Source organism: Natator depressus, chromosome 10 (genome assembly GCF_965152275.1).
Source record: "Natator depressus isolate rNatDep1 chromosome 10, rNatDep2.hap1, whole genome shotgun sequence".
In the NCBI taxonomy this organism is placed as follows: Eukaryota; Metazoa; Chordata; order Testudines; family Cheloniidae; genus Natator; species Natator depressus.
Genome location: NC_134243.1, coordinates 29,883,862 through 29,898,889, shown reverse-complemented (window position 1 = coordinate 29,898,889; position 15,028 = coordinate 29,883,862). Strand labels below are relative to the sequence as shown.

The following is a 15,028-nucleotide window of genomic DNA, read 5'->3' as shown; positions in this document are numbered from 1 at the left end:
GATAACAGGCCTGGCGGAGGTGGGGTAATTGGATCTCTGTTTTACCCAACTTATACACTTGCAGTAGAAGGGAGCCTTTTGGTTGGCATTCGGCAGCTCAGGAAGCCATGCAAAGCTGAGGAGCCATTATAGGGTGAGTGCCAATACAGGACAAAGGGCAGGGGAGTTTTCTCCATGGACTGTCATCTCAGGGTGCTGGGTCAGGGTCAAGTAGGCATTTCCTGGATGGGATGGTGTTCTCTCCAGGGTATGCAGGGAAAAGACATAACCTGTTAGCATTCTCTGGGACACTCACCTCAATGGGGTTCTTCCCAGGGTGGTTTTGGGCTAGTAGCTGGTCTCCTTCCACATGCAGTTTGTTGACAGCCTCCTCTCTCTCTTCTAGATTGCAGTTGATGAAGTTCTAGACAGAGGCAGTGAAGGTGTCAGGCTCAGAAGGGAATGCTTGGAGGGGACTCCTTGCTAACAGACCAGAACACAGGAACCCAGCAACAGCAGGGGGAAGGGACCCTTGCTTACACCCCAGATTTTACATACCTTAAAATGAAGGGGTCTGACTCCTTGGTGCACTCAAAACAGAGAATCCCTCAAGGCCAGGAAGCCCCAGCCCTGCCCTGCTGCATCTTGGCCTCCTCCTTTCCTTATAGTTGCTTGTAAAGTCTCTGAGCTGGATTCTCTCCTTGCTCCCACCAAGGTAAATCCAGCGTAAGCAAGAGGAGAATCAGGCCCTATGTCAAGACAGGTATTTTCATTCTTTTTTGCTTTAGGGCCTGATCTATTTGTACATGTAATAACATCAAGCCCTATCTCTTACCCAGCCCTTTGCAGCAGTAGATCGCAAAGTACTTTACAAAAGAGGTCAGTAGCGTTGTTCCCATTTTACAAAGGGGGGAAACTGAAGCACAGAGCAGGGATGTGAAGTCACCCAGCTGGCCAGTGATAAAGCTAGTACTAGAACCCACAGGTCTTCTGAGTCCCAGTGCAGTGTTCTCCCCCTTAGGCAATACTGCCTCCGCCTTTTGGTGTAATACTCCTGGCCAGGAGACAGCTGGCGAGATAGGCAGGTTTTGTGTGCCGGGGAGGGTATACACATACCTCGTACTGGCGGCGTCGGCTGGGGTAGTCCGGGTTGCGGTCACTCCAGTCGTAATGCATTCTGTCCTTGGCCTGCTGATCCAGCCAGTAGAGCTTGTTCGTGCAGCGCTGCATGTAATCCTGCAGGGAGTTCAAATCCTGCTGCCGCTGCTGGGACCCTGACTGTAAAAGGAGAGGATTGCAGAGGGTCAGAGCTCACCATCCAGTCATGGAGTTGGGGGAGCAGCCCAAGGAGGCCACCTGCTCAGAACTTTCCTCTGCGGGGGGGGGTGGGGGAGTTGTGAGGACTCTGCACCCCCCACCCCACCAGTAATGAGCATCTCTGGGCCATGTGTCTCCCTCTTACACGTCCTTCCCGTGCTCGCACCCCCTTTCCCCAGCTCTCTGGTGCTTAGCCACCAACGTCCGGCTCCCTCAGGGCTGAGGTAGGTTCTTACCAGCAGCTTCTGGTATTTCACCTGGAGGCTGCTCATATATTCCTGCAAACAAGGAGAGAAAAGCCAGGCATGAGAAGGGCCGAAGAGCTCAGCTGGAGGGCAAAGGGGGCTGGATCTAGGAGGGGGCATGTCGGGGGGCTGCCCCTGAAACTCAGCTCTGGGTACAGGTGTGGCTTCAGGACATCCTGCAGTTTGGGGTCTTTGGACCCAGGGCTTGGTTTGGGCCCATGGCACTGCAAGCAACTTTGGGTGCTGCTCTCCCCGTGTTCTTGGAAACCTGTCCTTCCCTCGGGTGCATCTCCCCTAGCTTGGCCTGAAGTTCCTGTGTTAGTCGAAAAGCTTGGCCTGTGCTCTGCAATCCCGTGTAGGAAGGGTTGGGCGGGGGCAGGGGCAGGGTAGAAAGAGCGAAGACTGGCACAGGGAACACCAGCGAATGAGGCAGAGACGGGCCCTACCTTGTCCCGTTCCTTGCTGATATGCGGCCCAATGGCCATCACCTCATTGTGGAAGATGTTGTGCTCTTCCACTTGACTGTTGACTAGCGGCAGGTCGGTCCCAAAGCCCTGGCTGTTCAACGTTTCCTGGTGCACAGAGAGGCTAAGGTTAGCAACAGGCGTACCGGGAACCACCCTCCAGCTCTGCTGCCCACCTGCCTGGAGCTAAGGCAGAGAGACCCCCAGCCTGGGGTGCCCTCTTCTGCTTCGTTGCAGTGGGGAATGGGGGCAGGTTTGGGAAGTCTCATGGGAATCTCTGCTCCCTGAAGACCTAGAAAGAGCCTTGGCTGAAGCACTCAGCATCATGAACGGCGCAGGGATCTCTGAGCCAGACCTCCTCTTTCATCCCCCCCACGTCACGTCAGAGCAAGGGGCACTCAACACCTCTCGGACGAGCTTCTAATAGCATAGAGGCAGCCCGAGAGCTGGTGTGAACATGGCCCACTTGCAGCTATGCAAGGATGACCCGTTCTTAGGCTACAGGGTGTCAGCTGGTGGCCTGGGCTTTCCCCTACCCCCACCCCTTTACGGCATTGCACGATTGACAAGCTGTCTCCTCGAGCGTCGAGGGCCAGGTGCTGCCAGATGGTGGGCATCCCGGCAAAGGTCTGATCTAATATAGCAGTTTCCATGTTCCTAGGAGGCAGCCCTGGGTTGCACTGTGAAGTGTCTCTTCTCCAGAGGCTAAGATGGGCCTGCTGGGAGTTTGGCTAGCGGCATCAGTGGGAGAAGGAGCAGCCCAAGACTGCAAGGTGCTAGGGGACGAGATGGGTGGCAGCGCCTGCCTGTGATGTGAATTCTAATAACCACTGCTTGGCATTTCCCAAGCATTGTACAAACCTCTGTCATTGCAAGGGCCTCCTCTCTCCCATGCTAATGAGCCCGTTCCCCTTTGGAAGCAGCAGAGCCCGCACAATGGGCAGAACTGCAAGGCCAGCATGGCCTTCCCAAAGCAAAGTGCTAATTAAACAAGCTGCAGCTCAGGCTGGATTTGGGGATTTGCACAGCGAAGCTGACACAGCAGTTTGAATAGCAGCAAAATCAACAGTGTGGAGCGACCAGTTGTGTCTGTTATTGTGCTGGATGTGGCTAACGAATACAGCGGGCATCGTAGGCCAGCCCTTGATAGGAGTGAAATCATCCTTTCGTTCATAAGAACTGACCCAAAGTCCCCGGGATTGTCTGAATGAAGTGCAATTCCATTCCCAGTCACTGAGCAGCCACGAACAGCAGCAGAGGGCGTTAGAACCCGTAAGGTGTGGCTACCACACACCAAGGCAGCATCCATTTGTGCCAGACCCTCAGCTGCTGTGAACTGGCACAACTCTCTGGATCTCTGCTGATTTACACCAGTTCAGGACCTGGCCCTTACTTTTTCTATCTGTCTAGCATGAAAAAACAAATGTGTTCAAGAAAATGAGAAGAGAATAAAAGAAGGTGATGGGGGAAAGACCAAGACCAAAGCTAGTACCTAGCTTTTATATGGTGCTTTTTGTCTGTAGACCTCAGAGCACTTTACAATGGAGGTCTGTGTCATTATCCCCACTTTACAGATGGGGAAACTGAGGCACGGAGGGGGGAAGTACCTCGCCCAAGGTCAACCAGCAGGGCAGTGACAGAGCTGAGTATGGCACCCAGGTCTCCTGAATCCCAGTTAAGTGCTTTATCCACTCGGATTCACTGTCTCCAAAGGAGGCTTTAGCCATTTTTGGTCTAATTTCAGGCATCAGTGGATGGCCAGCAGCATCAGTTAACTTTAGCAGACAGGGCAAACTGCGATAAGCCTTGATTAGCAATGGGGCAGCTTACCCAGGTTTCAAGCAGGTGCAAGCTATACTGGTAAAATAGTGCTCTACTGTAGGGAGATCCATTGGTGCAGCTTTGCCCAGTGGCTGGCCATGGATGGCTGTCCTCAGAGCAGATCCCCAGTGTAGTTAAAGCCTCAGTTAAGGACAGCTGCCCACCCATTCTCTGGTCGTTTTAAACCCATTCCAAAACCCTTGGAGTCCTGGATTCCACTCTAATATTCCCAGCCTTCCCCATCTGCCCCCACTCAATACATTCCACTGTGGTGTGTGCTCCATGCAATGTTAAGCTGTCTTGATGGTTTGAGTGAGAGCTCCTCGGTTTGTTCTTCCATGGGAAAAAAATTCTGGCACCCACATGGCAAACTTTTGGTGCAAGCCCCTGTCTCCAGAGCTGCCCTGAGGGTCACTGCAGGCAAGCACAGGTGTTTCAGGGGCAGATGCTGGGGTCACTGTACCTGTTTCTCATCGATAACCTTGGACCAGTTGACCTGCGGCTCCACGTCCTGCGGAGTGAAGTTGTAGATCTGGTCGTGTTTCGCACGCAGGTTTGCCACGCGCTCCTTCAGCTGCCGGATGCTGAAGAAAGGGAGAAGACAAGCCACTAAGGGGCATCAAGGATGTAGTAGTTGGGCTGGTGTGATCAGTCCCTGGGCTGGCACAGAGCTGGTACCATCAGCTCTGGGTCATCCTCCCTCCCCAAGTCCCCTGGCACATTGGGAGAAGGGAGCATGGTCGGACTGCACTGCCATGTGATCTTTAATAACTGCTCAAGAATGTGATTTTGCATCTCACCAAAAAGTCAGCATCGACTGCAGCACAGTGCTGGGCCACAAGGTGCCGAACTGACCCAAGGGAAGAGTGGCACTCGCACCCCTTTTTTAATCTGGGAGGGTCTCCCACCTGAGTACGCCCCAGGGCTGACCTTGCTTAATGTGAAAGCCCAGGCTAAGGTGGTGTAAGTACAGACACACAAAAGCCCTCTTTAGGCTATGCTGTATCTGTGGTGTAATCAGAGCTATGTGAATAATTGATTTTTCAGTTGGGTGGCTGAACTGGAAAAAAAATCGTTTTGGGTTGACTAGAAACAAACATTTTCAGCCAACCAAAATTTCCAGCAAACTGGATTTTTTCAAACAAACAAACCAACCATTTTGTTCAACCCTAAATGAAACGTTTCATTTTCTTTTCAGGTTTTTTTAAAATGACAGTAAAAGTCCAAATGAAAAGGCATTTAGAATTGAAAAATCAAAATGTTTCATTTCTAAAATGTCAAACCCAAACATTTCCATTCCTTTCAGAATTTTTTTTACTGAAACAATTAGGCGAATTCCACCCAAATCCATGAAATGTTTCCGTCCACCTGAAGGTGCGTTTTTTGACCAAAAAAACATACAGCCATAAATGTTGCCCAACTCTAGCTATACCATCCAGTGCCCTCCCATAAGGAGTTACAGAAATGCCTACTGGCCTACGAGGGGTATCTGGCTAGCCCAGCAACATGCATGCAATTAGGGTCCAGAACAAATTTTGTCCCCACTGGACTCACTCTTCTGTGATCATGTCACCCTGTGGGTGTTTCATGTGCCTGGCAATTGCTGCGTCCCCATCCAGAACGTAGAGGAGTTTATCCGACTCGGACAGTTTACTTGCTGTGTGGTCCTTGTATTGAGCAGGCTGGCCGGCCTTGAGCTTGTGTAAGTCCTGTGGATGCAACGAGAAAAGGATGGTGAATTGGCAGAAAGAGCTGAAATCGACAGCAGCTGAATGGTGGAAAACAATACAACATAAAACTGCCCAATGCATGGAGTTATTACATAAGGGCTGGTCATACAGCCTGTGTTGTGAGGCGCAGTGTGTAAGGAGGGGGGGGTACCCATGAACAGGATATTAACCTCCACACACTGGCCTCCTCCCCAGCCACAGATGCTCAGGAGCAGGACTATAGATTGCCTGCGTGGGAGGCCAAGGATAGAATACCTTTGGGCAGGCAGAACGCTGTGGCTAGGCTCATTGGAGAGAGCTGAACCCCAAGCTGGAGTTGTCTGTTTCCTTCTCCCTTGATGTTCATGTCTGTTGTTTTCTCATGATCACACAACTTGTGACTAGACCTCCTTCTGAGGAATCCTTTCACTAGTTTATACGGAAATAACAGGAGGCCATGTAATCTATTCCACTCCACAGCAGGCCTCTTCTGAGACCCATTATCCGAGTCATAGGTAACTGGGGTCTGAGGGTTTAACCTCCTAGCTTCATGAGACTACATTTCCTCCTCTTTATGTCCCTTTCATCTAACCACTCTGCACTGGTGTTATAGGGCCAGTGTTGTAACATGTTCCCCAGGATAGATCTTCAAAGCCACCAGGCATCCCATCACAGAAGCGGCTCTGCTGTTGCTGTGTATAGGGGACATGATCCAATAGGATAGTCCTCACGGTTATGATATGTAATCTAATTTTTTTTAAACAATCAGATAGGACTAGAAATATATTAAGGGCCATTAGTTTAAATGACAAGGGTTGGGGTTTTTCCAGGGGGAGGGGAATGAAGGGGGTTAAACCTTCTTCGTCGTCTGGGGAATCTCCCACCCTTCAGCACTGTGATGGTTTTTAAGAAACGGGAAATGAAGCTGACTGTAAATAGAAAATGAAACTGACCAGCTTAATTTCACTGTCCCATGGGAGTGAAATGCAAATGACAACCACACTGCACAGAACAGCCTGAAGTCGACAAAATTCTGCAAATCCTTTTGGCTTTAGTGATCAAAGGTGTTCTCAATCACACGAGCAGGGAAAGCAGCAGGTGCACGTGAAGGGAAGATGGATGCAAAGAGGATCCTCCAAGAGAAGGACTGGGCTGCAGACTTGGTATGAACCGACAAGCTAACGGCTAAATGCAATGGAAGGAAAGCTCCCTCACTAAGGTAATTGCAATCGAGGTCAGGATGAGGGCCCATACAGGTGAGGGTAGGTAGATGTGCATTCAGGGAGAAAGGGGGGGTGGAGGAGGTGCATGCATGGGATGGCTGTATACGGTGTTGGATTCCTGCAGGGTGGTGTGGCATATTTATGGAAGGTGAGCAACATAAAGAGAGGCTGTCTAGGGATTGGATGATGTTGGGGGGCAATCCTTCAGGGAGAATGGGCAGTGTGGGCAGGATGTATTGGGAACAGGAGCCTACAGAAGAGTAGGAGTGGGGGTGTGCATGGGAAGGAGTGTGTGGTGGGGTTTGAGCACAGGGGCAGCTCTTACATTCTGCATTCGGGAGTCAGCTTCTACAATGTTCTTTTCCACCTGGTCGGCATTTTTCTGCAGCCGCTCGATGAGCTCTGACAGCTCCTTGCTGGAGATGCTGTGGGGAGAGAAGAGCAGAGGAATTGATGCCGGTGACTACAGGAGAGTGAAGCGGGAGACCATCTCCTGAGCTGCTGCCAGGCTCCGGGATATCTGGAAGTGCCTCGCCCTGGTGGCAGTGAGCCAGCCCTGCTCTCTGCCCAATGGCCCTGACCCCATCTGAGGGAGGAAGAGGGCTCAGCTCAGCCTGCCAGGCACTGCAGCTGCACATGACTCACTGCTGCCTTTCTAATAGTTTCCAGAATGCTCGGCTGCCCTGCCAGGAGGGGCCAGGTTATGATCTCCCACGCAGCAGGATGGGAGCACCTTGCCCTCCCCACCACAGCCAGGTCTGGCCCTGCCTCAGGAACTAGGGGCATGACCTCAAGAGGGCATGGGGAATGGGACAGCTCCAGAGCAGGGGGAAAAGGGACTCTAGGGTGGGGCTCCCTGACTGATCATTGTGTGCACACCCCCCATCTCTCATGGCAGAGACGATACAGGCCGATGGGAGTGAAGGCAGACCTGCTTGTTTACTGAAGCTGCTGGACACAGATGGGACCCCATCTGTCTCCCTGGCTTTCTAACTCCCAGATTCAGGCTGTGATGGTCAATCACCACCAGCCAGGGTGTCCCCGACGTTCTGGCCCAAGCTGCAGTCTGAGGTGGGCTGCTGGCTGCACTACGCCCCCCTTCAAGCCAGCAGCTGCTCCGGAGGGGCAGCACAGATATGGGTGCATCACCTCCTTGCTCCAGTCTAGCAGACACTGGGAGTTGCTCCATAGAAAGCTGCTCTGTGCATTCAGCAGAGATTAGGTCGCAGCTAATCCCAGCCGGTGCAGGTTGTCCCCCATCAACAGCAGCAAGAGAGAGGGAGTGATCCTGGCCATGTGGATCCAGGGCTGGTGTTACCTGGCCCTGATACCAAAGTTTGAGGATGGGACGCAGGGATTCTCCTGCTTGTGCTGGGTAAGAGGCAAAGGACTACCATGGATTTCTCGGGGGAGGAGAAGGACAGAGTGTGGCTGAATATCAGCTGCAGAACCAACTGGACTGGCACCGTGGCCAGGAAGGAGAGCCCAGCAGCACAGGATGGGCTCACGCCCACACAGCCAGCTGGATGTGGACATACACCTGAGGCCACATCCTCTAGTTACACCACTACCTTCCCAGTGGAGTCAAGGGGGAGGCACTGGTGTAACTCCAAGTCAAAGCTGAGCTGCCCTTTTCTTCCCCAGGTGCTTGTTAATCAGCAGCTGTCCTGGGCTCTGAAAGGCAAGATGTATCTGGGTGAGCCATATGGGTATTCAGAGGGCTGCATGTTACAGAGCATGGATGGGGCATTTCCATGGGTCTGCAGGAGAGACAGGTTCACTGAGGATGGAGGCATGGAGACAGCACGTCCGATCCTCAGCTGCAGTATGTTGGCATTTGCATCAGCTGCAGATCTGACCCCTGGTCTGCACTGGAGGATTCCCTCTTGTTGCTGGCTGGTCACAACAGCTGACTTAACCACCTACTGTAGCTCCCTGAGCAGCTGGCTGTGTGCTCCCCACAGGTCATCACAAGTGAGGCTTCAACCTGGACGCTGTTGGTAGCCCCTTAGCCAGGTGAGTCAAGAGGGAGCTCCTGCTCCAGCTGGGCCAGTAAAAGCCATGCTCAGCAAGTCCCAGCTGGAAGTTGTCCACCCTTGGGCACATCTTACAATCTGCCCTTGGAGTCTTGTGCTTGAGGCTGTTTGAGATGCGTGTCTGGAACATGATGTGATCCATGGCCTGAAAGCGCTCTGTGGGGCCCAGATGAGCCTCCGGTGCCCGAGGATCTAGCAAACCGAATAGCCACCAGCTTGGTAAGTGCAAAGTCTCCTGGTGTGGTCAGGCTCCATGACAAGCACTGTATGTTTCCACTGCAGTGTATCAGCTGCAGGAACGGGCCAGCAGCGGGGATGCCGTCCTTGGCAGGCAGGGCTCCTCCTTCAGCAGCAACCCTGGCTTCCTAGGCGAAGGGCATCCACGCTGTAAGGAAAGCGCCTTGTTATCTAAACCAAACAGAGGGGGATGGGCACACCCACTTCGGCTTTGTCCATGTGGGCACTTGCCCAAGGAGCCCTCCTTGAGAGAAGGACAGTTTGTCCCTGCAGGGCAGTGCAGCTGGAGGAGCCTCACTCACCCACAAGAGAAGCCTGGCTGACGTCAGCGGGACAGCGTGCATGAGTGCGAGTTAGCAGGATCAGGCCCCAACTGACTCGTGATTTATAACATAATGAAGTGCTCGGGCCGGTGGCCAGAGCTGGAATTCACAGGGAGGTGCATCTGCCTTTCCATGCAGTGATCCTGGTCATCTAGTGAAGGCTCCTTGTTTCTTGCCAGTGTTTGCTCATCCACTGACTGTTTCATACACTGCTGTGGTTTCCGTGCCACTCGGTAGCATTCTACCCCAGGCACTGCCTGGCTCCGGAGTGCAGTGGGAACCATGCCCAGGCGTTTACGCCTGTGCAGAGCAGGTGTGGAAAGCTGCCATTCTGATGGAGTGGTTTTCACCCATGCAATACGCCAGGGTGGGGGGCTGCACACTGCAGAGCGATGGTGGCTCAGGGCCCAGCGGCTCGTCTTGCTTGACAATCCCTGGCGGTGAGGAGGTGGAAGCGAGAGGATAGTTTGCCCCTTTTGATGCTAGACACAAGGAGAGCCCTTGGGAACCTTCATCCCCTTGTTTCACTGAGCTGCCACGGCTGCTGCAGGAGATCTGATCCCACGCACCCACTGCAGCTGTCTGATACTTTGAACTGGTGGTGCACAAACCACTAGGCTCTTAAGATCAGCCCTGTGATGATGGAACAAAGCACCTGCCAAGTGGAACCAGAGTCCCTGCCGCAAGCCAGCATTTAGGCCTCAATTTGGTGCAGAACCCACGATAGGGAAGATGCTGCATCTCTCTCACCCTGAGGGCGCCGGGGGCTGGCTCACTCTCCGACACAAGTTCCAACTTGCACCCCTGGCGGCTACAGCCTCGGCAAGAATAACACCGGCAGTGAAACACCCTAGTCACACCTTCTGTGTCTGGGGAGGGGTGGCATAGAGCTGGCTATACCGGCCCTCTACCTGCCAGGGAACTAGCTGCACGTGTTAGTGGGAGTGGGGCGGGGAAGGCTTTTTGGCCACTTTATAGACATGTTGCGTCTGCGTAGCCAGTGCAAAGTGGCAGCTGCCGGAAAGTGAATTTCCCCCCTCTGGGTATGGAAGACTTAGTGATGGCTTAGGCTGGCTATATCTTCTGTCCGTTCTATCAGTCTGCAAGTGGGAAACTGGCGTGATCAACTGCCCCTTACAAGGGGTGAACCTTCGGTTTCTAAAGTAACCGTTCATTTCCTGGCAATGAGTAGAGCAAGCCCCATCTGTTGCTATTGCCTGGCTTGCTGAAGGCTCCTGAGATGCTTCATAAATTATAGACAGAAACCACCTCACTCAGGCCCGAAGAGGCAACAGCACAACGCTGCACATTAGCATCAGTTGGGAACTGAAGAACAGGGCATCCAGCCGGAGCCATCAGGATTACTGAGTGAGGCAGGGTGTAATTAGCTGAGTGGGCACATGGCCAAGACACCAGCTGCAACGCTTGAGCAAAATGTCAGGGGATATTGAGTAATCCCAGCCAGCTTTACAAGAACTAGCAATGTCCACAGGCCCGAGTATAGGCCTGGTAGCTAGGAAGTCCTGAGTTCAAATCCTCTCTCTGAAATCAGTTTGTTTTGTGGCCTTAAGCAAGACACTTAAACCTCTTGGCAATAGATAGTTTCCCCTCTATAAAATGGGACTAAAGAGTGGTGGAAAGCTTAACGTTGATACAGTGCTTTGAATATATTAATTGCTCAGTAAAATAATTACAAGATCAGGGTTTCATATTTCATCCAAAGGAGGGCACCCATAGCAGCATAAAGTGACAACACAGCCTAGCGGAACGCTGCTCAGTGCCAGCTCTGCCGGAAGAGCACCAGTCCCATAACCCCACTTCTCACAGCACCTGGGGTTTCTGTGGCAGGGTCCCATTAAGGCCTGACTCAGCTCAGGAATATGCAGTATGACAAGACCAGAGCCTCAGGCAAATGCAGCCTGGGATAAAGATGAACCAGGAAGGTATCTTAGTGGAACATGGACTAAGCCTCTCCTACTTCAGAACCAGACTCTCATCCATCCAAGCTCCTCAAAGCACTAAGCTTAGCTGTCTGCTTGAGCAACACCCATTCACTCCAAGCTTAGCAGAGGATTTTATCATGAGCTGTCCAATTCCATAGATCAGGTCAAAACTCTCCACAGACTTTGCACAGATATAGGGCCATGCCATGCCCTTCGTCTGCAGGCAGATCTCCCAGTAGCACCAATGGTTGGAGGGCAGGAGGTGGTCTTGATGTTCTCTCTGCAGCTGTGTGATTTCAGCTGCAACATGATCTAACCATAGTGGTCGAGAGCTTTCGGAGGGACGTGCATCTCAACTCTCAGTTCCTGCACCATGGGCCATCCAGGACATGAGTTCTGCCATCTTGGGATGTGGCCAGCCCCCCCGTAGCTGACTGGCATGAGGGCTGAGCTGTGCAGCACGTACTAGCCAGGCGTAGTTAGTGCCCTTTGCAAAAGATCAGAAAAATTCACCCCTGTACCCATCACCTACCACGTGCCCCCCTGGAATCCTGTCCCAGCCAGTAGGATTCTTGTGGCAGTGGAGACACCTGCTAGCATTTCCACTCACCCTCTAAGCACAGTGTTTGCCTCTGTTTTCCTTTATGGAAGCCAGGAAGCTTCTGTCTGTCATCACATTGCTGGTGCTGGTTATTAGCTTAGTCTCAGCATCTGTCACTGTCTCTCTGTTTAGCAACTCTTTATTAACAAAGTCCTAGCATTGCTCCGGGGCCTCTTAGAGCAGCAGCAAATGAACAGGGTTTTAGAGAAGAAAGTAACCTTGCCATGTGCCTTTCAAATCACATCAGATGTGTTCAACGCTATTGTTAATGCCAGGCTAGAATGGGGCACTCTTAAAAGGACAGAACAAGGTTTTCAGAAGAATTGCATGCACAAAATGTATGCCCAGTCGTGCATCTAACGTGCAGGCAAATGGTGCAATTGCTCAGGCAACCTGGGTGATCACAGGCACAAACAGCAATTGTGCAGACATGATTTGTGTGCGCAATCATAGTAGCTGCATGTGCACATGAAACGCTCAATTGTGTGCCCAACTCTTCTAATATTCAGAGGTGAAGAATTATCTAGGACTGTGGTGCCTTGTGTAAGTTTTTCTATGAGCCCCACAGACTAAATGGGATTCAAGATGTTGAGAGAGAAAAGGTCCAAAGAAGTGATATCCTAGGAACTCATAAAGGGCCTAAGCTACTTCCATTAGTGCTAACCCCCCAGTGGAGTTCCTCTGGATTTACATCACTGTCACTAAGATCAGAATCTGGCCCACTATGTTAACATGGACTATGCATGAACAGGAAATAATAGACCCCATTGTGAGCACAGAGTGGTGTGACTTCGGGCAACATGCTCAAAAGTGCATAAATCCTATTTTCAAAAGAGACTTGGGGACAGATTTTCAAAGGTATTTAGATGCCTAAGGCTATGTAGATAGACACCTAACAAGTGATTTAGAAGTGCCTGGGCACCTAACCTCTATTAATTTCAAAGGGAATTAGGCACCAAGGTGCTTTTGAAAATCCTGCTAGGCACCTATGAGCATCTCTGGGCACCTAAATACCTTTGCATTTCTGGCCCCAAGCCACTTTTGAAAATGACCCTAGACATCCGACTCGAAGTTATTACTGGTCGGAAACCTCCTTGGACATAAAGGTGAGCGTCACCGCAGATCCGCTTGGTGTTGTCATCTGACTGCTCAGAGGTAAGTACTGCTGCTTGCTGACTTTTTCCTGCAGCTGCAAGCAGTTCATATCCAAGAAGAAACTGCCTCTACAGAGTCTCAAAATAGCACAAATCCACATGGCTGTGGGGAAAGTACTTATGAGTGAGGAGTGAGCCAAGGGAGGGCTTGGGGAAGGGATGATAGGATATGCCTAAGGGGAGCGTGGTTTTCTATCGCAAGCCCAGGTTTGTTTGTGTGTCTCCATCTAGCAGGCAAGGGAAAGCCCCTGCATTATGTCTGTTTTAGAAGCAGTTTGCAATATAGCCAATGATTTCATTTCCATGGAGCCCTCTCAGTGCAAGGAGTTGATTAGATTAAGAGGAGGATTACGAGGCTCTGTGTTCCTAGCAATGCAAAGCAATGTGCTCTGCAGATACTCCCCAGTATTTCTGAGCAGCTCCGTTCGGATGCACTGGGTAACTGAAAGGCCATTGAAGACGTCGACCTCGTAGGCTCTTTCATTGTGATTGACTCCTGGCAAAAATACCCATGTCCTCTTTTAATGTAATAGTTCAAGGGGTTGGATTTAAATGCCTCTATAGGACTAATGTTGGCAGAATTTTAGGGGTTATAGATAGGGCCCTACCAAATTCACGGTCCATTTTCATAAATTTCACTGTGATAGCATTTTGAAAATCTTGAATTTCATGGTTTCAGGTATTTAACTCTTAAATTTCACGGTGTTGTAACAAAACATGAATATGTATTTTAAAATGGCAAAATATAATCACGTAAAGCCCTTAAGACTCAGCATTTCTCAAACTGGGGGTGCCAACCCAAAAAGGGGTTGCAAAGGTATTGTAGAGGGGTCACAGTATTGCCATCCTTACTTCTGTGCTGCCTTCCAGAGCTGGATGGCCGGAGAGCAGCAGCTGCTGGCTGGGCTGGGTGCCCAGCTCTGAAGGCAGCACTGTGTACGTTTGTATACTTTTACCATATAGTTATACTTTTATAGTATGGGGTAAAAGTACACAAAAAAATCAGTCTTCACGGGAAAGACCAGATTCCACAGTTTGTGCCACATTTTTCATGGCTGTGAATTTGGTAGGGCGGGACCATAGTTATAGATGGGCACTGGGAACCAGGACTCCTAGACCCGCCACTGAATCTCTGAGACATTTTAGGCACATCACCTGGGCCAGATCCTGTTAAGGCTCCTTCCTTTGGCTATATAGCACCTTACTCCACATGGGGTCCCAGTAGACCTGATTCTCCACTTGCCTCCATCAGTGAAAACCAGGAATGACTCCAGTGAAGTCAATGGAATGATACTGGTGTAAAACCAGCATGAGTGAGTGAAGAATCAGCTCACTAGACTTTGCTGGGGCCCTTGGGGGAGCAAGTTACTGTTCATCATGGGCAAGCAGGTCAAAACCTGGTCCCATATCTCTGTGGGCTACAACTGGGCAATGGGGATAAAACATCTTCCCAACCACAAAGGGGCATTTCTGAGGGTTCATTAATTAATGATGGCTGTTAATAATAATTAATAATGTCTAGCTCTTAGAGATGGAGCACTTCTCTGTAGATGTGCTTTGAGATCCTAGGAGGAAGAGAAAAGCAAATGATCATCTTATGATCTTATAATTCTCCGCTTTGATCATGAAAGGCTTGTACCGAGAGTTACAGTGCATGGTGGTTTGGTCGAATGGTATGTTGCACCATCTTGCCTGTCGGATGTCTATATTTTCTAACTAGTCCCAGTTATGAGTCTAAGAGGTTTAAAGCAATGTCTCCTCCATCTCCCTTTACAGTCAATTCCACTGTATGACCCCTTGCCCCGTGAGCAGTATGCTCTGTTCATTCAGTTCATTCAGCCTGGGAAAGGGGCTGAAAATCCCTCCGCAGTAATGAGGGAAATGGTGAGTTATTGGCTGGCTGGGCCTGCTAAGATCCTGCAACAGGAGGCGAGCACCAACAGAACGTGTATTAATGCAACTCCAAACAGGACAAG

The 15,028-nt window shown here is 50.9% G+C and overlaps 1 protein-coding gene across 1 annotated transcript in view; it reads right to left on the bottom strand.

The window, feature by feature from the left end:
* Positions 1 to 15,028, bottom strand: part of PPL (periplakin) — a 56,122-nt gene that overhangs the window by 22,616 nt on the left and 18,478 nt on the right. The window contains exons 2-8 of the mRNA XM_074965548.1: positions 7,084 to 7,183; positions 5,381 to 5,535; positions 4,290 to 4,410; positions 1,988 to 2,113; positions 1,533 to 1,574; positions 1,096 to 1,257; positions 296 to 403 (exon numbers count right to left, since the gene is read on the bottom strand). Coding sequence (XP_074821649.1) covers positions 296 to 403; positions 1,096 to 1,257; positions 1,533 to 1,574; positions 1,988 to 2,113; positions 4,290 to 4,410; positions 5,381 to 5,535; positions 7,084 to 7,183 — 814 coding nt within the window. The remainder of the gene's footprint in view (positions 1 to 295; positions 404 to 1,095; positions 1,258 to 1,532; positions 1,575 to 1,987; positions 2,114 to 4,289; positions 4,411 to 5,380; positions 5,536 to 7,083; positions 7,184 to 15,028) is intronic.